Consider the following 24681-nt stretch of genomic DNA (forward strand, 5'->3'; position numbering starts at 1 on the left):
AAAAAAAAAAATTAAAACCACTTCCCTACGAGTAAAATTCTACCATTTACACTACCAATAAGGTCCTACATGATCTGCCTCCCATAATCTCATCTATTTTCCTACTGACATTTCCTTCCAGCTTAACCATACACTTTGCTGCTTTTCCAGAGTACGTCCCCCCTTTAGGGCATTTGCTGGCTCTTTTCTCTTCCTTTCCACTATTTACCTGAGTAACTCATCTTCAAGTCAGTGCAAAAACCATCTCCTCATAAAGGCCTGCCTAAGGATCCCTATTTAAAATTATCAGAAGACTCACTCCCACTCCCCCTTACTCTGTCCACTTCCCTCGGTTACTCATACAGCTTCCAAATCACAATATGACTTTTCACATTATTGTTTTGCAGGAATTCAAACTCCACAAGAGCAGAGGTTTTTGTCCTGTTCCCGGCATATAATAAATATTTAGGGAATGAATGAATGAATGAATGAATGAAGTATTTGCACCCAGATGTCCTTGTCCTGCCACTTGCTACTCTTGTCTTAGTAGGAAACGATTCCAACTTGCTGGTCTTTGTTTCCCCTTCTGTATTTGTAAAGTGCAGATAATTATACCCACATTCTAGAGTTGTGATGAGGATTAATTATTCTCTATAATTTAGTAAGTTCCTTTTTTTAATTAACAGTTTTTTATTTTTATTAATAGTTCTGCTTTACTATGTTTCTTTTTTTCCCATAATTTTATTGAGAAACAAATAGCAATGAGACAGTTTCAAACCAAATTGGCAGGACAGTTTCAATAATTAACACATTGCATACATTCTTCCTAGTGGCTAATTGCTGTACAAGATGCAGACATGATACCCTCTTTACAAACACTATTAGAACAAATCCCTCTATTCATTAAGAGAATGTAACTCTATAGCTATCCTAACCATTTTTAAAATTTTATTTATTTAGGTGTGTGTGTGTGTGTGGCCAGCTCAGCCCACCAGGGGGCGGGGCTGGCTGACATGTGGTGCTGGGGAATTGGACCCGGTCCCTGTGCTTTGCTGCCATCTCACCAGCCCCCTATCCTAACCATTTTGAAAGTAAGTTCCTTGATATAGAAGAAAGTCAGTGAATGCTAGCTTCTTTTATTATATACATCCATTCAACATGTACTTGGATAATTGTGTTATATCAGTATTTTGTTAATGAAAGACACTAAGGCTAAAGGGTATTTCTCCTTATTGTCACCCTTTTTATTTGAACAAGTAAGAAATTACCAATGAATTTGTTTAAACCATACATGACCAACAAATATTCGGCCGTCCCTCTATATGATCCCAAGTTCTGTTTCTTGAAATTTTCCCTCACCAGAGCTGATCTGAAGGTGAAACTCTAATATTCCTGTCCTGTCAAATTTTGTTACAGTGCATCTTTTTGTTTTTGTTTTGCACTGGGATCGAACTCAGGACATTGTGGTTGCCAGGAAGGTGCTTATGCCCTGAGCTATCTCCCCAGCCCTACAGTGCATCTTCAGGCAGTAACTGATAAAGTCATCTTTTCACATCATGGTTAACAGTAACTATACCCAAAGCTGACTAAATATCAAAGTTACTGTAGGAGTTTTATAAATTTCCAGGTGTCAGTTTCTTTTTTTTTCCCATCACAAATAGGACTTTATTTATCACTATTAAAAATCTGGATCTTAAGCAGACTCTTGCACTGGTGGTTCATATCCATCAGCTCGTTCAGCTTTAGCTCCAATCTCATCTCCAGTAGCCTTTCCAGAGCTGCTACCTTCACCATGAAGCTCCATGAGTTTTCCCAATTCAAACTTGGGCTTCTTTAGCATTTTTACTTTTCTGACGAAGACATCATGAAGAGGGTAGAGAGACTGGCAAGCCTTTTCTATGTCTTTCCCAGTACTGTCTGGAATCAGTTTATTGACCACTTCCTTCAAGTCATTTGTCTGCACCTCTCGGGTCATGATTTCCATCATCTTCTTCCGGATCTGGCGGACCTGCTGGTGCTGAGTGTAAGAGGTCTTCCGTATCTGATTGTTGTGTATTTTAGTAAAGCCAACACAGAACAGTCGAAGCAAATAACCATCGGTAGTCTTGGCACCAATATGAGCTTCAATCATGGTCTGCCATTTTTTGACCATGGAACACGATTTGTCCCGGGTGAGGTCCATGCCATCGAAGTTAGTCAGGCAGTTTTTGCCCTGAACATCTTCAGTAATTAGCTTGAATTTTCTAAAGGCAACTTCATCATTCTTCAGGTCAGCAAGGCTCACTTCAAACACACGACCTTTGAGCCCATCAGATGCAATTTTGGTTCCTTGGGTTCTGGTGACCAGTGTTTTTCCAATATTTCTTATGTTGAACATAGCCGGCGCCTTCACATCATACCAATCTTTTTTAGAAAATGGATCAACCACTTTCTTCTTGGCTCCTTTTTTGCCGCCTTTTGTAAGGCACTTGTTCTAGCCTACCACCAGGGTGCTGCTCAGAGAGCCAAAAAGCCCAGGTGTTAGTTTCTAGTGGAATGGGAACCATGGATTATTTTGGGGGGAGCGTTCTTTTGTGGTATCAGGGATTCACCTAAGGGCCTTTGCACTGAGCCACAGTCACTGCCTTTAAAAAACTGTATATTGGGCTGGCGAGATGGCTCAGTGGTCTAAGGCACCTACTTGGAACAAGCTCAGCAAAGCACAGGGACCGCAGTTCGATCCCCCAGCACCACATGCCAGCCAGCCCCGCCCCCTGGTGGGCTGAGCAGGCCACACACACACACACACACAATAAATAGATAAATAAAAATAAAAATAATAGAAAATAAAAATAAAAAACTGTATATTATTATTTATTTTTACTTTGAGACAGGTCTCATTAAGATACTAAGTTGCCCAACTAGGCTTAAATTTACAATCCTTCTGTCTCAGCCTCCAAAGTGCCAGGATGTACCACTCTGCTCAGCTTGTTTTGTTTTGGATTTTTTTGGTCCAAATGCCTGCAGGGCAGGTTTGGCTGGCTTGAGTTGTGGGGATCGAACCACAGCAACCTGAGCCTGACTGCTTTGTTGAAGCAGCCACTTAAAGAACTGAGCTTAAGGGGCAGGCCCCTCAGCTTGTATTTTGTTTGCAGTAGTTGAGGGTCAAATCAAGTCTCAGTGCATGCTTGGCAAATACTTTACCACTCAGCTATACCTCTAGTTGCTCTTGTTCTTGATCTTCCTAATACCCCCTATGATTACCCAGCTTGAGAACTGCTAGAGTCAATTACTGCTAACATCATTTTTATTTTTATCTATTTTTATTTTTTTAAGATCATTTTTAAATGACAACATGCCTCTGCACACTCAGCATTGAGCTAAACACTGCATGCACATTGCGCTCTTGCTTTGTTTCCTCTTCTGAGACAGGGTCTTCTCACATAGTTCAGGCTGGCCTTAAACTCACTGTATGTAGCCCAGGTGGGCTTTGGACTTAGTGATCCTCCTGCCTCAGCCTCTGGAGTGCTGAGGCTATAGGTCTGTGCAACCCATCTGGCCTTCCATTTTTGATGTTAACAATCCTCCAAGGGGCCGGGGAGATGGCTCAGTAGAATAAGCGCTTGTCTGGCAAGCACAAGGGCCTGAGTTCAATCCCTGTTTCAAAAAAATAAAAATAAAAAAAAAATCCTCTGAGGAGTTACAATATTAGTATTCCCATTTTTTTCTATGAGAAAACTCAAAGAGATGAAAGCATTGGCCCAGTGTCTCTTGGCCAGTAAATGATGGTTTTAGAACTAAAATCTTTTTTTTTTTAATTTATTTATTTGTGTGTGTGTGTGTGGCCAGCTCAGCCCACCAGGGGGCGGGGCTGGCTGGCATGTGGTGCTGGGGGATTGAACCGTGGTCCCTGTGCTTTGCTAAGCTTGTTCTAAGTAGGTGCTTTAGACCACTGAGCCATCTCACCAGCCCAGAACTAAAATCTTAAAGAAAGTTCAGGGGCTGGGGAAATAGCTCAGTAGAATAAGCGCTTGCCTGGCAAGTGCAAGGGTCTAAGCTCAATCCCCAATTCTGCAAAGAAAGAGAAAGTTCAAAACCCATGGGCCTCACTACGCTACACAGTACCTTCCAAACCCAGAGTTTCTCTCCCTCCAAATGAACTTTTCCAACTGTCTATATACTTCATGGTACATTTCCAAGGACATCCTGGCCCTGACAATATAAATATCTTCTCTAATTGTAGTACATCAATATCATAGAATGCCACGAAGTCATTAAAAATGATGCAGTCTATATTCACTAACATGGGAAAATAGCCTCAAATCAGTTAAATAAAAAATCAAATTACAATGAAGTATACCACACCCATTTCTCTTTTTTTTTTTTTTTTTTTTTTTGTGGAACCGGGGATTGAACTCAGGCCCTTGCACTTGCCAGGGAAGCACTTATTCCACTGAGCCATCTCCCCAGCCCCCATTTCTATAAATAAAATGAATCCAATATAGACTGGAATAAATGAAGCCATTATCCTTGGATGAGGGTTGAAGGTAATGTTTACTTCTGAGATTACTTTGAAATGGCCAGGGTTCCAACAAGAATTCAACACACTGCTTTGGAAAACCAATAGTAAATGACCAAATGACAGAGAAATTGAGGCCACCGCTCAAGGTGGAGGTAGTGCTGTCCAACAGCTTTGCGGTCCTGGGATATAACATGTGCAGAAGCATGCAAATATGGACATGACCACAAGGAGGCAGTCAAGATCCACCCAACCCATTCCACTAGGAACAGCAACACCCAGGTTAACCTTCGGCTGCATGCAGGACAGAGGCAAGTCCTGGACTCATATCCTAGCTGTACTGTCTTATCCAGGGGGTTGGTTTGTATGTGTCTGTTCTCACCTAGAACATTTTTCCCTATCTAAATGAGAGGCAGGACACCCATGGGGCCACATGATGATGTCCCTGGCTAATCCAGAGGTAGTACCAAGACAGCCCAGGCCCCAGCCCCACCCATCAACTGTTTGGTTAAGATTGAAGCTGATGCCGGAGCTGTGGCCAAGGACAAGGATCCCATTTGCAGGGCCCCTGGCCTCCAGGCAAGAAGTGTTGATGATTTACCCTTGGTTTCCCTGCTTGGACCACTTGGCTGTCAGACCACCAAGAAATGGCACCAGCACAGGTGAAAATAATGGTGAACTTTATTGGCATAAATCACAGAAATTGAAATGGAAAAAGCCAGGTTAGAAATTTATAGAGAAAAAATCAAAATCAAATAACCATTAACCCAGTGAGTAGACCCCAGAAACCCCAGGCCACTTGGGGAGAGGCCTAGGATGGGTCACTGTAAACACAGCAATAAGGCCTGTGGGCAGAATTGAAAATGGCAGGACTCTGGGGGGCCCAGGTCAACCTCCCCAGACCTGGGCTACTCCCAGCCTCGCGACAAAGGAGGAGGCTAGGGGACAGGGGGGTGTCTGGATGCATCTCTGTGGAGGAGTCACTCCCCCTGGCCAGGAACCCCAGGCCTTGCTGCTCCTGTTTCACCTTGAGAAAGAGAGCTCTGGTGCTTCTGGCTGGTCCAGCAGGATCCTGTTCCTCTGTCCAGAATCTGACCAGGCCCCTTGCACCAAGCTGGAGCCTTCTCCCCAGACCTCCTGAGCATGGACCCCACCTATTAAAGGGCAGGAACCTGAGCTCATACTCTCCAGCGGGGTACTGAGAAATCTGAGGAAGTAATATGTCAGTGGAATCAAGACTAAAGTGACCCATATGGTCTTCATGGCCAAAGTCGGATCCCAGCTTGGATCTCAGCTTTCCTGAGAAGGCAGAAGAGCCCCAGAGAAGCAGTGAGGAGGCTGAGAGTGTCCAGTGGGTTCTCTTTGTTGCCAAAAAGTTCAATGAGGAGCAGAGGCTCCTAATGGCTTTCTCAGACAGGAAGCAGCCCCCTAAAGCATACTTTCCCCTTCTCCTCCCTCAGGAACAGGGCAGATGAGATTCAGAATTCCAGGTCCAAAGGGCCAGGCACCCTTTGGCCAGTTTTAAATAAGAGCTCACTGACCCAGGCAGTAAGGAAGGAATTTCAAAATACAGCAGTTTATAAAACAGTCCTGGTGCGCTGTGAAGGTACAGAAGGGAGTCACAGAGCTGCTCCCAGTTCACCTGCTTGTGCTAAGAAAAATAAAATACAAATGGCTTCCCTACCCCAAGCCCTCAGTACAAAGCAAACTTCAGCCCAAAGCCCCAGTCACCAACAGGACAGTGGCAGTGGACAAGGAGGGATATAAAAAAAGGAAAGTCTTTAAAATCTCTTCAAAATCATTTTGTACAGAGAAGTAAAAGCAATTCAGGTGATATGAATGCAAACCTCAGTGTAGAAATCTATCAAAGTCGGTACAGTGTCCAGGCACGGGTGACACTCCCCACCTCATGCCATCCCCAGAGATGGAAGAAGTGGCTATAAAACATTATTGCTGGAGAGGTCTTTCTCAGTAGGACCAAAACAGTTATAAAAGGGGCAGTTAGGAAAGGGGGCAGTTGCCCAAGGTCTGGAAAGACTGAGAGGGGAACTCATGTACACAAGTCCCACAGGCCCTTGGGACTTCCGCCTGGGATGAGTGGGCTTATGCTGGCATTGTGTGGAGGCAGGAGGCTGTGTCCCAACACTCTAGGGACTCCTAGGTTGGGGGAGTAAAGATTAAAAAAGGACACCAGCTGATTTGCCTGCCCTCTCTGCCCTGCTCTACTGCTGAAATATGGAGTATACACGGCTCCAGGGTGAGGTGCTGGCCTGGCCAGCTCTCACCCTGGGGACACACAGGGTTGTGTGTGGGGGACCTCCAGGCTCCATGTCTGAGTGAACAAAAATGGGGGCCTGGGGAGAGCCACAGAGGGAGGGAGATGCCCAGAGGCTGGGAGAATGCGCAGAGCAGCAGGCAGGGCCCACGGCCCACTTGCCCCCCCTGCTCCAGCTGTGGACGAGGCTTCCAGTTTCTGTCAGGTTTGCCCCTCAACCCCGGGCGAGGCCTCTGGGTCACAGTAGCAGGTGAGGATGGTGGGGAGAAAGGCCGGACGGCACGAGTGCTTAGCAAAAGAGCTTAAGGAAGCAGTTCTGGCAGTAAGGCTTGTCATTCTGCTCCTTGAAGGTGCCCTTGTTGAGCTGCTTGAGGCAGAAGGCACAGACGAAGTGCTCAGGGTGGAACTTCTTGGCCATGGCGGTGATGCAGCGGCCTGTGATGGGCTTCTGGCAGCCGGAGCACAGCGAGCCGCGGCGCTCATGGTAGTGCACCTCACAGTATGGCTGCCCATCATGCTCGAAGAAGCTGCCATTGATGAAAGGTGTGAAGCACTCCTGCCAAACAGAGGGGGGTGGGCAGAGGGGTGCTCAGGGGCCATCCCTTCTGCTGGACAGCGCCTGGCGTGATGTTCAGGGGTCAGAAGTGGTTACAACACCCGTTCTGACTCCCACTTGCCAGCCTCCTATGTGCACAGTGATGGCCTAAATACTGGGTCCTTCCCAAGGCAGAGGACTGCTGAGGACTTATGAGTTAAGCACCTTGCTCAAGCCATGCTGCTACCAAATCACACAGGCTGGATTCAAATAGAAAGGTCTGACCTCTGGGCACATAAGCAGGCAGCTATAATGGCACTGTCAGAAACCTGGTGTTGAAAAACAGGATGTGTCCATCTGTACATCTCCAATTTGGAGATTCATGTGGTACCAAAGGCTTGAGAAGGCCTGCAGTGAACCATGTTTCCCAGAGCTCCTTGTTAGAGAGCATATGATGGATTTCTACAAACACCTGTGGGACCTCTGACCCCCACAATACAGTATGGAAACCACTACCACATTTCTGTGAAGTCTGCTCAATATCTGCATTATTTCAATTTAATTCTCACATTCTCTTCTCCCAAGTATTCCCAGGCCCAAGGCTCAGCATGGGACTACCTTACCTTGCCCCTGCCTGCCCCCTCTGCCCTGTATATATCAGGGTAAAAGGCTCTGAGATAAGAGTGGAAAAGGCACCCATGGGGACACATCCATTTGCTTCTGTCTGTCCCAGCTTCAGTAACAGCCGCAGGACTTGGCAGCCTTAGGAACTGAACCCCCATGCCTGCTCATACCATGACTCCAAGCAAGAGAGGGAGGCCCTTCCCCCAAGCCTGCTCCCAGCCGCTCCAGATGTGGCAGGGGCTCCTTACCCGGCACACAAAGCACTCAGGATGCCAGAGGGTGTTGAGAGCCGAGATGTAGTTCTCCAGGATGGCCCGGGCACAGCCACCACACTTGGGCGCAAACATGTCAAAATAATCCTTCCGGCAGTAGGCCTTGCCATCTTTCTCATGAAACCCTGAGGAGCGGGGGTTTGGGGACAAATTCAGGGCCTCCGGAAGTGGAGCTGCCTGGCCCCAACAGCCACAGAGCCTTCCGCTTCTGCCCAGCCCTCCCAGGAGCAGTGGGTTGGCCCAAGGCCCTGCCATACCTTCTGGGCCAAAGAAGGCACCACACTGAGCACAGAAGAAGTGCTCAGGGTGCCATGTCCGGTCAAGGGCTGTCACCACTTTCTGTGAAAGCAAAGAGTGGGGATGAAAGCCAAGCTGCTGGGCCGGGGTGACGGCTCAGTAGAATAAGCGCTTCCCTGGCACGCACAAGGGTTTGAGTTCAATCCCTGGTTCCGATTTAAAAAAAAAAGGAAGCCAAGCTGCTACCCCACTGGATGGCTCCTACGCAGAGACTCACGGGCAGCACCTTCCTTCCCATCTCACCACCAGCTCAAGGTCAAGGGAAGAGCAAAACTTTCTGAGCACCATCTCCTAGTTCTGCTACAAGTACCACTAGGAAATCAGATTTATGGAGGGAGGTGACCTGCCAGATACATTCCGTCTCCTCTAATCCTCACGAGCAGGACCAAAGCCATGGGTTCTATTGTAATTTCTGTTTTATAGATTAAAACTCAGGCTCAGAAAGTCTAGGTAGCTCCCTAACATCACATAGCAGAGGAAGTGAGTGAGACACCCAGCAATCACCTCTATTTGTCTGGTCAGGGGTCCTAAGCTCGGAGAGATTTGGAGAGGAAATCCAGGATAGGAGGTAGAAGGAGCATTAAGATGGGCTGTAGACAAGGCCTAAGTTTGAACCCCAGCCCTACCAGTTTCCTAGCTGTCACATGTTGGGCATGTGACATGACCTCTCTGAAGCTACACACTCTGAGGGTTACAGTGAAGAAGAAATGAACTGATGGGGACCTACTGCCCCTACTCTGCCTGCCATGCCACACTCAGATGCTCACATCCAGGATGGGACCATTGCAGTAGTAGCAGCGTGGGGAAAAGAGGTTGTGATAGTCCTTTTCACAGTAGGGTTGCCCGTCACGCTCAAAGAAATTCCGGGATCCAATCTCCTCCTGGCAGTGGGTGCAGACAAAGTGCTCGGGGTGCCATGTCTTCCCCATGGCAGTCACAACCTGAGGAGGAAGATGGAAGATGGCTCAGAGCGAGAAGAGGGCAGAGATCTCCACACCCACCTTCCCTGCTCATTACCTGCCCAGCAATGGGTTTCTTGCAGGCCCCACAGACACCTTTGGCCACCGTGGCCACCCCCAGCTTGTTCAGGTCAGATTGCAGGCTCCCCAGCATGCTGTCCAGCTGGCTTCCCGGCTTTGGGGGTCCCTCGGGGGGTGAGCTGCTTCTGGCCTTCCCCTGGGCCATGAACTGCATTGACAGGAAGAAAGGCTGGTCAGGACCTGAGGGCAGGGGGCATGCATCTCACAGCACCACAGCCTGGAGGGCTTCCTCCTGGACAGATGGGCTGACGAAAGCAAGAAGCAACGTCCTCCAGGGGCCTGAAGAGCCCTAAAGTGGGAGTGAGAGCAGGCCATGCTGGTGGTTGGGGGTGAGAGGGTGAGAAGGAAGGGCTCACAGCCCAGGGAATCAGGACAAGCAGGACCTTAGCCCCCAGCCCTGGCACTGACCCCTCCCTCGTCCTGCCCTTCAGGGCTGCTCTGCCTGCTGCTTGGAGGCCAGCCAGCTGCCCAATGCCACTCTCCATCCGTTCTCTGTTCCAGGCCGTGCATCTTAGATAAGAGGAGGAAAAAAGAAATTTTTTTTAAAAAACTAAAAAGAACATGAGACCTCGTCATCGGACCATTTCACACAAGCGAGTTTAGGATAAAATAAGGATTCTCCCCCCAGTAAAAATTTTAAAAATCAGGGGGAAAAAAAAAATCTAGAAAAAACAACCCAGAGAAAGTGACCCAGGGAGAGGAAAGTAAGTCCTAGAGACAGGGGGTAGGAAAGGGAGGTGCCTGAGGCTGGATAGCACAGAGTCTCAGCAGGCCCTGAGCCTGAGGGCTGGAAGGGGAAGAGAGGGCTTCTGGTTTCCACTCTAGGAGTGGCTTTCTTTGATGGTCAAACCATGGGACAGTGGGGAGAAGTCAGCAGGTGAGGCCACACAGGAAAGTCAAGAGCCAACCAATTTCCTGAGGGGTGGGGCCTAGACATCAGCTACAGTGAGGGCTCAGGCTCAAGGTCTAAGGGTGTTCTGTGATTAATGCTCTAGGGTGTAGGGGGTGTGTGTGTGTGTGTGTGTGTGTGTGTGTGTGTGTGTGTGTGTACATGCATACGCACATGCAGAACTGGGGCACAGGACAAGAGGAGCTGGTGCTGGGGCCCCTGGGAGGCCTGCCTGCATCGAGGGGAAGAGTGGGTCCTCATCGGTCTGGCAGCCCACAGATTTCACAATGTGGGGTGCAGGAGTGGGCAGGGTGTGGCCCTGCCCATTCTCATCATGGAGCTCTTCTCCTGCACTCTGGTCCCCTGGGCAACCATGGGTGGAGACTGAGAGTCCCCGGCAGGAGGGGGTAGGCAGGCTGGCCAGGGGAGAAGAGCTGCTGGCTGAGGCGTCTTGGTGATGCTGGAGAGAAGGGACAGGAGGAGAAGCCAGAACAGAGATGGTTCTTCTCAGGGGAATGGGAGAGTCAGGAGGGAAGACAACCTGGGAAGAAGAGAGCAGGAAGACAGATGAGGAAGACAGATCAGCGAGCACAGGGGATGATATCCCCAGGCTCCTGGGCCTTTCCACTCCGGTATCAATAGTGAAGCCAGCCTAACAAGATCACAGGATACAAAAATCCGCCCCTCCACCCCCAGATTGCTCCTCTAGCCAGTACTGAAGCTGAGGAAGCATCTGGACACCTGCAGCCCCGGTCCTGGCTACCTTCTCTACCAGCTGCCCCCCAGCCCTCCGCCCACGTGGCTGCACAGTGATGACGATGCCCTCGGTCAGCCAGTCCTGTGCAGAGGCCCCGGCTGGCCCTGCGGCCTCCTCCGCCTCCGGCTGGATGCCCAGCCGGCCCTGCAGCTCTGCGATGAGCTGTTCCTGGGATGGGGTCCTGCTCAGGGTGGCAGGGTCCAGCCGGCGGCGAGGGGAGGGCTCCCGGGACATGGGGTGTGCGTGGCCCGTCTCCCGGCTCCTCCTGATCACGGAGCGGATCTGGGGGTGGAGGGGGAAGCTGTCACTATTCTAATGTAGGCTGGGCACAACACTGCTCAGTCCACACTCAGGGAGGGGAGGACAGAACGCAAGCACCAGAGAAGACTGAAGGGAAGGGTTTGGATGCAAAGGGCAGATGACATCAGGTACAGGCTACAAGTGACTCTTGGGTTGGGTGCCTGGGCTGTCACCTCCAAGCTGGCCCCTGACCTTGGGCAAGACATTTAACTTCCAGAGCCAGAAGCCTCTCCATCCTTAAAGTGAGGTAACAATGTTTTCTTGGCTTACTTCCTAAGGTTATCACATAAATTATTTCATAGGATGAGGATGTAAGTGGATGCTCATGACAGGGCAGGACGCTTTCGTTCTTCTGATTTATGATAGAAATTTACAGACTTTCCGTCTTAGTAATTTTTTTTTTCTTACTAGTTGGTCACAAGGGCTTCAAACTTGCAATATTCGTTTTTTGTTTTTTATTTTTTTGGTAGCACCAGGGATCAAACTCAGGAACTTGTGCTTTCCAGGCAAGCGGTTATTCCACTGAGCTATCTCCCCAGGCCCCAAACTTGCAGCATTTTTGCCTCTACCTCTCAAGCAACTGAGACTACAGTACACCACCATGCCAGGCTCAATGAATCTTTTAACCAGTTTTTCTCTTTTTGTTTATGTTATAAGTTACTGGCCTCTAGTGTCTTGAGCTCTTTTATTATTTTGGGGAAAAGTACAGGTTTTAATCAAGCAAGAAGCAAATAAAATTCACAGGCATGGCTTACTGAGGAATCATGTACTATGTTCCATGTACCATAATTCCTACATTCTAGGAATTATCTCATTTCATCCTCAGACGACCGTGGTAGATACTCTGTTATTATTCCCATTTTAAAGATGAGAAACTGAGGCTGAGGTAGTTGCCAAAGGTCACATAAGGCAGCAAGTGCTGGCAGTGAAGTTTCCATCTAGGTCTATGTGGTTTCAAAGTCCATGCTTTTAACCATTCTGCACATCAGAATGTCAAGTGCAGCTCATCTAAAGGGAAAAACTCTAAATGAGCAAGAGGTAGGTCATCACTATGGGCAACATTAGGGCCCAGGGAGCCCTGCTACCCCACAGGATCCACTGCCAAGCACCGGTCCTCAGGGTGGCAGCCATGGGCCCTCAGCACAGGCAGACATGCATGCAGTGGAGGCTACATGCAGTTAGCAGGAGGAGCCCACACTTAGGCCTGCCAGGGCCATGCGCAGTGGCTTCACAAGCAGGTGCCTGCCTGGCCAGAGGTGGAAATCCTCTCCGCAGTGCTGGGTGTGCCCATGGCCATGGCATGTAGAAACTCCGGCTGTTCCTTCCTGGCCTCAGCAGCAGTTTCAGCGGTGCCCTCTGGGCTCCTTGGGGTCTCAGGTCCCTGGACTGGTACCACCAGGCTTCCCCTCCTGGGCCTTTCTCCACCCAACTGCTCATTAGCTGGAGCAGCACAGGTGCTTTCCAGCCCTCCTGGCTCTGGCCTTGCCCTCTCCTGCTGGCTATATTCCTTTGCAAGACTCCAGGTATCTGGGAAGACAGCCTGCCGGTCCACAGCCACAGCAGCTGGCTCCGTCATTTCCTGAAAGCTGCAAGCAGCTCCATAGGGAGCCTCAGGCTTGGATGTCTCCAAAGCCCAAGGCCATTTCCAAGTGGCAACCGCAGCCTCCTCTGGACACGAAGGGTCACCCTGTGGCCCTTCAGGGTCTCCAGGCTCCTGGGAGACTGCGCTCCCAACAGGAGGTAAAGCGTGGCAAAGGAAAGCTGTAGTGGGCTCACTCAGAGGACTCAGAAGGTCCTTCCTAACTGGAGCCTGACTCTCTGTACCGAATGACCCTGGAGAACCTTCTATAGAGGAAGACCTTGAATTGTAGGTGCCAGACCCTACTCCAAGGCCAGCCAAGTCAAGCCAGCTGGGGGCCACAGGAAGTAAGAGGCTCTGTCTATTTTCCTCAGTACAGAGGACCTCTGGGCTGTGGCCTTGGCCTTGAGGGGAGGGTTTAGAGGTAGAAGGCAGGAATACAAGAGGCATGAGAGTTGATGGAGAAGGAGCAGAAAGGGTATGGACTGGAGATGAAGCTGAGCTGGGCAGCAACTTGGGGGAGCTCAAGGTCACAGCACAGGAGCTGGTCTGAAGGAGAAAGACAACAGGAAAGAGAGGAGAGAGAAAGGGAGACATAAGGAAAGATGCTCACAGCAAGGGCTAGGCTCGGCGAACCACCATCTACATAGACCCAAGTGGTCACATGGACTCTTGAAAAAGACTCAGACCTCAAAAAAATCCTTTCTTAGGGCCAGCCAAATAACTCAGCAGATTAAAGCTCCTGCTTCGGCAGACACAGGGGCTGGGGGTTTGATCCCCGATGTGCCGTGCCAGGCCTGCACCCAGGGCACGCTGAGATAGTGATTGAGACTAGGCATGGTGGTGTGCCTATAATCCCAGCACTTGGGAGGCTGAAACAGGAGATTCACTAAGAGTTTGATCTATGTGGTGAGACCCTGTAGACCCTGTACTAAAAAATAAAAAATAAAACCTTTCTTGGGCTTTATGCCCTTGGCCTTCATGAAACCCAGGCACCAGAAAGCAGTCATGAAGCCATCCTTATAAGGTTACCCAAAGTAGGTATGAAAAAGAAGACTAAGATGAGGTAAACAGCAGGGATATGGGTGAGGAGAGACAGTGCCACGCACAAATTGAGAGGAAGCCAGCTGGAGGCAGCTGCTCTACCCTCCTCTGACACTGGCTCAGCTCTCAGCCTTGTCCCTCCTGGACATCCCCAGCTTTCCTGTGTCCCCAAGACCTTATTCTGGGAGCATGATCAGGAGAAGTGCGGTTCCCCCTCACTAGGCATCTGGACATAAGCTGTCCCAAAAGAACCCCACAAAAGGGAAACAGGGCAGGGATCCCTGAGGCCAAAGCCTGAATTCAGCTTATTCACCTCTCACTAGCTGCTCAGAACTATAACATACAAAACTAGGCTCCACCCCCACCCTGGCTTGTGTGCTACTTTTCGTGTTCCCCAAGCCATGCCCCAAAGGTCACTGGCTGACCCATGTGGAGGTGTCGTCAGCAAGTACTGGAGAATTCTGTCAATATCAATCACCATACACATACTGCATCCACTAAATAAAACATTGGCAGGACTGGGGAGGCCTCAACGAGGAGGGACCGAGTAGGAAGGGTATGGGGTAGAGCTGAGCTGGGTGGGGTCAGGGCACTAATACAGGACCAGCTCAGTGGGCTAACAGGATAGGTTTGCCACAGATGGGTCATGGGAACTCTGAGGCCTGGTGGCCAGGCCTTGGCAAGAGAGAGGACAGAAGGAGGCTAGCAAGGGAGGGGTCTGTGCATTCAGTTGCCAGAGACAAAAAGAAAGAAAGAGGGCATGTTGACAAGCTAGCGTGGGAGATAGGGCTCCCAGGCAAGTGACCTCTCAGGCACGGGATCCTAAGTTCCACATGGCCCAGCACAGCACACCCTCCCCCACCAAGAGCAGCCATCAACACAAGGCCCTTTGTCCTCGTGTCCCAATCTCCTGATCTGCTGGACCTGGGTGGCTGGGAGCACCCGAGGAGGAAGGAATGTCCCAGCTGAGTGCTTCTTTGGCTTCTCCGCCTCCACTGACTACTGAGGACACTCTCCCTCTACACTACCAGGCCCACCCTCCCTTGCACCCTGCTCTCCTAGCACTGCAGGGTCCCCGACTCAGAGTGAGTACTCACTCATTGAGAGGCCAAAGTCCATGGACTAACAATGAGGTAAAGGAAGAAAATGAGAGAGAGAACATGGCAGGGAAGACAGGGGGGCCTCAGGGCACCTTAAAATCTGACAGCGAGGCCATCAGCTCGTCCAGTTCCCTGGTGGCAGAAGAGGCCGAGATACGCGTCTGCTGCTGGCTGGAGGTGACGCGCTGCGGGCTGCTCATCTCACCCTGGTTCACAGTGATGGCGGGGCTGCAGGCAGACACAGGGTCAGTGGGGAGCCTAGAAAGCAGCACCAGGCTTTATAGGGGATAGGGGACACCTGGGTCAACACCTCCAACCCTGGGGATATCCCTCGCATACTCAGTCTTTGTGAGGGAACCTATCACTGGGAAAGGGCCATCATCAAGACATTGCCTGAGGTAAGGTGACTCAAGAGGATACATGGCAGCTTAGCTCACCTCTTTCCATGCCCAGGTACCCCATGTGTGTCCGCCACAGTAGGTATAGACTAAGATTACCACAGCAACGTGGTAACACTGGTAAGAGCTAGCATTAAGTATCTGCCATGAGTAATGAGCTATGAGCCAGAAACAACTGCAATCACTTTACAGGGATTATTTGGTCTCACCTCTACTGAGGTAGATAGCCTTATCTCCATTATCTCTTATCTGCTGATTCCATTTTACAGTTGGAAAAACTAAGGCTTAAGACCTGACACGCAGTGAATGGCAAAGTCATGTCTGCCCCCTTTTTTGGAGACGAAGTTTTATACTGGCCTCAAATTTGCAATCTTCCTGCCTCAGCGTCCCAAGAGTTGGAATTTCAAGTGTATATCACAACACCTGGTTACTGTCTGCCTTTTCTGATTGCTATTTGCTGGGTGAAGGCAGGGATAGTGTTTATTCAAGTCACCACTGTACCCCAGGGCCTACAAACAATAGCAAAAGGGAATGGCTGGCACCAGGGTTAGTAGACAGACACTGAAATCCAGGCCTGGCTGGGTAAAACCTTCCTGAGCTCAGGAAGACCCCAGAGGATACTCACACAGGGCTGGGCACAGAGCTCTCCAGCTCATCCAGGAGACTCTCCACACTGGGCCGCACGTCCTCCACGCCCCGGGCCCCATTCCGCTTGGGTTTCTCTTTTGTCAGGGACCCAGCTTTGCCTCCCAGAGGACTGTTATTCTCCGGAACGCCATAGTGAGGGCTCAGGGCCCCAGGCGGTGGGGGGCTTGCATTGGCCTCATCTTGGAGAGAAGGAGAAAGGGTACTCAGCCCTTAAGTCCTCCAGGCACCTGGGGAACAGCATGTGGGACCCGATCCTACCTGCAGGGAACCCTGGAGAATTATGCTGCACAGCATTCAGTTCCAGCAGCAGACGATCAAGTTCAGAAAGGTTGCTGCCCAGGGAGGAGCTCATTATAGTAGGTGAAGGCTCCGCTGACTTCTGCTTGTTGGGGAAGCTTAGAGAAGCAATGGAAAGAAGAGAGTGAGAGATGCTCCTCAGCCTTCCCCTGGCTCGGTGACCCTCACATTTGCAAGGAGAATAATGCAGAGGGGTTACGACCTCTCCCTCAGCAAGAGGCCAGAAAGCAGGAAAGGGTGTAGCAAGGAGAGAGGGGGAAGGAAGTCTTGCTTCAGTTCCTCACCACATGGATAAACCATGACAGCCCAGGGTAGCCACTAAACACAGATGGCAATGACAAGGCAGATAGGCCAGTTAACTGACCAGGAGCCTCCAGGACTCCTACAAATTAAACCCATTACACTGAAAGTAGCATCCCCCAAAGGTCTGTTATTATGGCCTGGTCACCAGCCTCAGCAGCTTCCTGCCCTGACTAGGTCCTTTGCATTTCCAAGCAGTGGGGAGGGGCTGGGCTGTACCTGTAGACGTGCTCCTCCTCACCCGCTCGGGAGCACGAAGAGCTGATGCTGTCCTGGGGGTTGGAGGCACTGGAAGCTTTGGCACTGGAGCCGTACACAGGTGACGGGGATGGAGGCTGCAGGAAGGAAAGTGCTCAGAGAACTGTCCCAAGGAAGAAAGAGAATGGGGGACAGGAGCAGCCCGAGTCACTTCCAGATGGCCTCTGCTCATAGCCACCAGTCTCACCAGGGAATTTCCACCATCTGGCTAGGACACCGATGATTAATTCTTGGTCACTGTCCCCCTCACATGGTAGGTAGGAGGAGCAGTATCTGGTTGGGGACAGCCAAATCCCCCAATCTAGTCTACCAATCTCATTCTTTTACTGGTTTCCCTAACCCTCTGCCAGATAAGCTCCTTTTACATCTTCCCCCAAAACCTCTAGGGATTTCCCAACTCCTGTCCCCACCTTACCTGCTGGTGGGTGAATCGGGAGCTGCTAGGCTGCCACTGGTCTAAGGGATCAAGGATCGTGCCATTGAGGGCCTCACTGGACGGGGGTGGAGGGACCGGGGGTGGCACCGCGATCTCCTGATAGGTGTGGTTTCCAGTTGGGTAGGAATAGGGGGCCTCCTCGGACAAGAACACAGGCCGTTTGGAGATGTGGGAGGTAGTGGACTCCAAGTCTGCCAGCAAGGCGTCTGCAAAGAGAAGACACAGGGAGCAAATGAAAGCCGGGCACCTGGGAACTTTCCAGGAGTAGTGCCTCCCTGCCTATACCTCAAGAGGGAATGAGTGCTGGCTCCCACCACACCCATAGGAGAAATGACTGGCTTCAGGACAAGGAGCCGCCAGTCCAGACTAGCCTGACCAAGAGCCTGCTCTCTTCTCCCCAAGCAGAGCTGAAGATGCTCTGGAGGCTGGCTCCAGGCTGCTCCTCCAGGCTCTCCTACCTCTGTATGTCGGGCACTTGGCTCAGTTCTCCCACCAACAGAGCTGGGCTGCTGGCTTGTGCAATTGAGGAATGCCTGCCTGGAACTCTGACTCTGCAGGGCACCGCGGAGAACGGACAGGAGGGGCCCACGTCGTGGGGAGGGGCCCGGGCAGTGCCAGGCCCTCCCTGAACTTCCAGAGCTAGGCTTTTTTAGCTCTGATCAGAGGGAGCACATGTCCTCCTCACCAGGTAGAAGAAGCAGAATCCTAAGCTCTATGCTTTTCCTGAAGCTCCAGGCTATGAGGTAAGGTATGTGGGGAGGTGGGGGCTGGAATGAAGTTGGTGCAGTGGTCCCCACCCCTTCGGCAAGCCGGGGCCAGGACTGCTCCATTGGCTGTTTCTGTGGAAGCCTGGCAAGCAGCCCAGCCCCAGAGGCTCCAGAGCCCCACTACTTTGCTTTTAACAGCAGCAAGGGAGCCGAAATGACCCTCAAGCACAAGCGATTACCTGGCACCCGACAGCCAAGAAGGAAACCCTGGATCCCTCTGGTCTCTAGACCAGAGGGGTAGAGCTGAAGGGGCAAAGGTATGAACTCTTCTCCTCCTGGGTCCCTTGACAGCCCCCCAGCCCAGACAACCCAGCCTCAGAGGTAAAACACAGCCTGCCATGCTCCTAGACTCACTCTCCTCTCCCTGGCCACCAGCTCCACACCCTCTGGACAATAGTCAAAAAGCAATAGCTAAGCGCAAGGGCCTGAGTTCAATCGCCCGTTCCACAAATAAATAAATAAATAAATAAATAAATAAATAATAATAAAGTAATGGCTGCTTTACTGTCATTTACTAGTAACAGGCACATTACAGTTAATCCTAATAACATGAAAGGCTGAAATTCTGATCTTCCTTTAGAACTGAGCAAAACGGGTTGGAGAGAGACTCAAGTAACAAAGCCAGTGACTTACAGGACTGGCTGACTCCTCAGAAGCCCCAAATCCAGGGCCAAGGGTGCACCTCAGTGGTACAGCACCTGCCCGGCAAGCACAAGGCCCTGAATTCAATTCACAGTGTCAAGAAAAAAAAAGGTCCCAAATCCACATACTCAGCCTATAAGAAAGTGCTATAACTGCAAGATATCACATATAAAGAGTTAACTTCCTGAATGTCAGGGACCCAACCTTTAAAGCCTGCCAATACAATCCTTCCTTGTGTTGACCCTGTTACCCTATCCTTACTCGCAGAGGAGAAAAGAAGGAAGCAAGGTCCTTACCCAGGCCTACTGGGCCACACCTTCTCCCAGAACGCTGCCCAGACCACCAGGTACACCCCAGCCCAACCACACCTACCCCAAGCTCCTGCCCAGATGGTCAGAGGGGTTGCCTATAACGAGGCCCAGGTCCCTGGTCCCGGTTTCCTACTTCTGAGGAAGGTTAATTCCCGCAGCCCCTTCTGCCTCCAGTCCTTTGGAGGAGGTCTGGCTTCCTGCCTCCAGCAAACCGGAACTAGAGGGAGTTGTTAGTATGTGTCTAGGTAACAGCAGAAAAGGAACCAATGTCCAGAGCCAACCCTAGTGGCCCCTCCACTGCCACACCTGCTGTCTTGGCTTCACACAATGTTCCCATTTCCCCTTTGTTCAACCCAAAGTGGGGGTGGGGGACCCTTCTTCTGCATTTCTAGAGCAGACAACAAGTATAATACTGGGCTCTGCACCCATGTCTCTCAGGCTCATATTTCTCTGTTCAACAGTCCACGGCCCACTCACCAAATCCCAAGACCCTCATCTGTGGTGTGAGTCTTTTTTTTTTTTTTTTTTTTGGTGGAGCCAGGGCTTGAACTCAGGCCCTTGCGCTTCCCAGGGAAGTGCTTATTCAACTGAGCCATCTCCCCGGCCCCTTGTGGTGTGAGTGTTAAGTCAGGTTCATTGGTTTATAGACTGGATTGTGGTTTATGATTCCTATAGGCTATTTCCAACATGGATACCTGTGTTGGTTAGACTACTGGTTGGAGAATGGAGACCTAGGGCAGAGACAAGAGACTACTAGGCCTAGAGGTGAGCCAGACCTGAGTTCAAGTCTCAGCTCCACCTACTATGTGTCCCACAGCAAACTGCCCAACCTCTCTGACCCTCGGTTTCTTCAATAAGCTGTGGCAAATAACTGACCCTCCAATATTGCTGTGAGGTTTATAAGGGACAACTGCAACATTGGGATTTATTTGCTTTATGAAATCCTAGAAAAGATCTTCCTCTAAGGAAAAAGGTAAGCTGCGAAGTACAACTCCTCCTCCTCACTCTTTTCTGGGTTGAATATGGGCAAGACATGAACAGGGCAACATTAACGAGAAAAACATAGTAATAAAGTAAAATTCAAAGTGTAGTGTGTATTGATGTCAGGGAGAAGACATATAATTTTCCAGTTTTCTCCATCCATCGTCTACCTGACAGGAGAATCCCAGCGGGTACCTACAAAAGCCACAGGATCTCTGGTGTGGTTTCCTTCTCTCCCTCTGTACTCTTGCCTGGTGATCTGGACAGGGGTTAGTGTCACTGTCCCCCAAACTCCCTACAAAATGCCCAAGGAAGAGGCAGGAATCAGAGGGCAGCCCCTGGAGTAGATACTAAGCCTTACTTTGGATTCCTGCGGCCGCAGAGGCCTGACATTTTCCCACAGGCCACAAAATGGTTAAAGGCCAAAGTCTCCAAGCTCAGCTCAGCAAACTCCTGCCCTGGCTTGAGTAAACAGAGCCATAGAGGAGTCATGTTCAGGTACAGCCCCATCCCAGAGGGCTCCTGGAGATTTCAACTAAAATTACCTTTGCCCAGTTCACCTGAAGGCAAATTCAGAAATTCCTTATATTTGAGTCAAGTATGGTGGTGTATGCCTGTAATCCCAGCACTGGGAGGCTGAGGCAGGAGGATCACTGTGAGTTCAAGGGTACCCTAGGTTACACAGTAAATTCAAGATCAGGAGGAAATACATAGCAAGTCACCCTGTCTACAAAAAGAAACAAGGGCCAGGGAGATGGCTCAGTAGAATTAGCACTTTCCTGGCAAGCGCAAGGGCCTCAGTTCAATCCCTGGTTCCAGAAAAAAAAATAAAGAAAAGAAAAAAACAAAGCAGGAAGAAATTCCTTCCATTCATACCCTGGGGAAGGTGTTAGTTTGCACTGGTCAGAAAACATTAGATCTCTGTAAGAACAGAAACATATAGTCCCTTCCCATGGATAAGGAGGGCAGATTCCAGATATTCTGCCTGGAAGAAGTTAGGGTCCTCATTTAGGCCACAGGCAGCCTCACAGCTTGTCAGCTTGTCATCATGATTTCACTGAGTTCATCATCCAGTCACCCTAGGGGCCGGGGAGATGGCTCAGTGGAATAAATGCTTCCCTGGCATGCGCAAGGGACTGAGTTCAATCCCTGGTTCCACATACACACACACACAAAAAAAAAAATCAAGTCACCCTATGGAAAGAAGCTCACATGGGAAGTCTCTTTCTCCTTTTGGAGGAAACCACCCTAGACTCTTCAGTGGTTTTTTTTTTTTTTTTTTTGTGGGGGAGAGGGGAATCTCTGGGGAAAACAATGTCACACTGGATGAGACCAGAAAACCGATGTATATCAGGGAGGTTTTCTCAAGGCCCGCAGGCTGGGTGCAAAGTCCCCAGCCACCCAGAGACAGAGGTCAGGAAGGGTACTTCTGACCACCAGAGGGCACCATTGACCTATCGGCTTCCTGCCATGAGGCGTAACCAAAGGTAACCTGCAGTCTTGAAATTTTTGAGCAGAGCTGGGAGAAGACTGAGGTGTCCTCAGCCATGAGGAGTGCAAAGTTTCCTTGGGAGGTGGTGGAGCAGGAGGGACAGAACAGGCTACTAGGAAGAGCATAACACAGATGGTACAAAGACCCCAAGCCCTGCCTGGAACACTATCTGGAGGCACAACCTGATGGTGACATGTAGTCAAGGGGCTCAGGGGCTCCTCAGTCCTAGGCAGCCATGCACCCTCACTTCTGATGCTTTCTCTGAAAACTCAGTACTTGGGGCATCCTTGTCTACCCTGAGGCTGGTCCTGGTTGGATGGAGCAAGAGCTAAGAGTAGCGGTGGCTTTGGGCTGGGAGGCTGCCCTAGGGCAGGTGCCTAGGCAGGAAAAGTCCCCTGAGCTCCAAAAACTGTAATCTTTTGGACAGGTGTATAAATTTAGAAGCTTACAAACCCCAGGGATCAAGATGCTGGGCATGGTGGTACACAGCTATAATCCAGCTGCTCCAGAGACAGAAGGATAGCAAGTTTGAGGCTAGTCTGGGCAATCTAGTGAATTCTTGTCTCAAAAAAAAAAAAAAAAAAAAAAAAAAAAAGAAGAAAAGAAAGAAAGAAAGAAAGAAAAAGAAAAAAAAAAAAAAAAGACTGAGAGCCAGGTGTGCAGCTGCCTGTACAACACCCTGGGTTCAATCCCCAGTAACAACAAAAGACACAGACATCCCTGGCCCACCACCTGCCTAAGAAGACTGGAGGGGCCGGTCCGCCAGCATTCCTGGGAAATGCTGCAGCTGTACCCCTCAAGTTCCTGTATCAGCCCAGAGGCACAAAATGGAAGAAACCAGGGGTCCACACACACCCTCAACATGAAACATGGGCATGCCCCCAGATCTAGGCTGACACACTGACATATATTGGGTTCAGTAATGAGCTCAAGGTAATCAGTGGGGATAGAAGTAGAGCTCAGTAGTAGACTTCATACTTAGCATGCAAGAGGCCCTAGGTTCAATCCTCAGCAGAGAAGAAAGAAAAAGAAAGAGATCAGTGGAACTTTCTATGTCCGTCTTCAATCTGAACAAATAAATAAGTCTCTTACATATTGGGACTTCTTCCTCCTACCAGGCCTGACCACCACTTATAGTGTGATAAAGACTGCCAAGACCAGAGGCCTAGATTTGGAGAGATGCCAACAGATGAGCTAAAGGTCTGTCCAGGATGACTCAAGTACAGGAGAGAGGGAGGGCCCAGAGCTATTCCCATCTCTCCTCCCAGGCTCTGGATTGTCACTCCACATTGCAACTTGTATAGGGAGACTCAGGGCCACACATCCTGTCTAGTGGCTAAATTGCTTGGATACATTGTTCATGGCTCTTGTGTCTTGTTTTTGTTTGTTTGTTTTTGTTTTTGCCTGCCCTGAGAGAATGCCACAATTTTACACACAGAATTAGGATTAAACAGAGAACACATAAAGTACTGGCTTAGCAGGGGTCCTGGAAGAGAACACAGTCAGTAAATTAGAGATGCTAAGCAGACAAGAGCTCTCTCCCAGAGAAAGTTTCAGTCTCAGAGAAAGCACCTCCTATTCATTCCATCCCACCCAAGGGTAAGGATGCTATGATCCAATCGTGCACCAGCACCAAGGGCACCATTCTGGCTCCCAAAAAAGCCTTAGGAAAAAGCCTCTACCACATAACCCACAGCTGGGCCAGGTAAATGCAAGGTACCCAGCCAGCTTGCCCACTCCGTCCCAGGCTGTGTAGGATTCCCTGCCTGGGCCCTCCCCACCCAGCCTATTCTGGTAACTCCAGACTCCTCCAACTATAGCTCCAGGCAGCTCTAGAAGAGGAATGGTCCTCTGACCATCAGGAAGACACCTTTCCCAATGCCTAGCTGGGGAGAGGCCCATGACAAGCACAAATTCTTTTCAACACCTTTCTGCAGGCCAGTTTAACTCAGCTTTCAGGGCCTCAGATGTGCCAGGCACAGCTTCCTTAAAAGCTGGGCTGACAAGCAGGAAGAAGAGGCAGCGCTTGCTCCCTGAAAGCCCCAGCACAGGCAGCGAGGGTATCATGGCCTTCCCAACAGCCCCACGCCATCATCTGTACCTAACAAACCCTGTGAAACCCAGGCAGACAGCCGCAGCTCTGCAAGTCCCTCACCTGGCCACATTTCAGTCAGAGTGGTCCTGAGTACAGGAGGGCTTGGGGCCCTGCTGGCCATCTGAGCGGCCTTGGTGGCCTGAGTGTCACAGAAGCCTCTGGGCTTCCTTACAGCTGTGCAAGCCCAGGGATATAGGCAGTAAGTGTTCTTGGCCTTTCCTAAGGAAGGAGCTATGGAAACAGTAGGACCAGCTCAGGGAAGGTCTCACCTGGGCCCCTGTGATGAGACTCTTCCAGATTAGGAAGGCTGGTGAGCAGGAAGGCTGGTCTCCCCACTCCCCTTGTCCCAAGTCCCTCCCCCTCCCACAGGCCAGAGCACCAGGCGAGCTATAAGCAGTTGAAGCAGAGGTAATCTAATCCACTCAGGGTGCTTTTACTGGGTGAGTAACTCCCTAGGAATGGGAAGCTGGATATATTTATCCTGATAACCATCCTCCTCAGATGAGAGGCAGATCTATGGCCAGTAAGGGCCAGTCCACAACTAGGCCACGTTTACTCTGCCTCCACCCCAGCTAGAGACCTTGAGCCTGGACACTGACTAGGAACTCAACCTCCTGGAGGGGCCTTCCCTGCCAATTTGGGTTTTTGTCAGCTGTGTCCTCTCCAAGAATTAAGCTCCAGAGATCAAGGGTCCCAGCAGCTAGAGTGAATGGTTGGACAACAGAGAAACTCTTAAGAGGACAGGAAAGGAGCAGTAAACTGAGTAAACAGCTAATACTGAGTGGAAGCCAGGCTGCCATGTTCCAGGCCCAGATTTCAGGATGCCCTGAACAACAGATCGAGTAATCTCTCTGGATATGTTTTTTT

At 50.2% G+C, this 24681-nt stretch overlaps 1 protein-coding gene across 3 annotated transcripts in view; it reads right to left on the bottom strand.

The window, feature by feature from the left end:
* Positions 1-5136: 5136 nt before the first annotated feature.
* Pxn (paxillin) overlaps positions 5137-24681 on the bottom strand; it is a 59083-nt gene continuing 39538 nt past the window's right edge. Inside the window, exons 2-15 of one of the 3 annotated variants that reach the window (XM_023720915.1) lie at positions 17506-17732; positions 17052-17167; positions 16494-16630; positions 16213-16414; positions 15282-15417; positions 12713-13594; positions 11173-11448; positions 10642-10950; positions 9929-10030; positions 9498-9668; positions 9248-9421; positions 8441-8522; positions 8160-8308; positions 5137-7308 (exon numbers count right to left, since the gene is read on the bottom strand). In XM_023720915.1, coding sequence (XP_023576683.1) covers positions 7042-7308; positions 8160-8308; positions 8441-8522; positions 9248-9421; positions 9498-9668; positions 9929-10030; positions 10642-10950; positions 11173-11448; positions 12713-13594; positions 15282-15417; positions 16213-16414; positions 16494-16630; positions 17052-17167; positions 17506-17732 — 3230 coding nt within the window. In that variant the 3' untranslated portion in view covers positions 5137-7041. The remainder of the gene's footprint in view (positions 7309-8159; positions 8309-8440; positions 8523-9247; positions 9422-9497; positions 9669-9928; positions 10031-10641; positions 10951-11172; positions 11449-12712; positions 13595-15281; positions 15418-16212; positions 16415-16493; positions 16631-17051; positions 17168-17505; positions 17733-24681) is intronic. The other 2 variants (XM_023720916.1, XM_004636249.3) reach the window with 2 other exon arrangements.

This window comes from Octodon degus, unplaced genomic scaffold (genome assembly GCF_000260255.1).
Source record: "Octodon degus isolate 3935 unplaced genomic scaffold, OctDeg1.0 scaffold00079, whole genome shotgun sequence".
Classification (NCBI taxonomy): Eukaryota; Metazoa; Chordata; class Mammalia; order Rodentia; family Octodontidae; genus Octodon; species Octodon degus.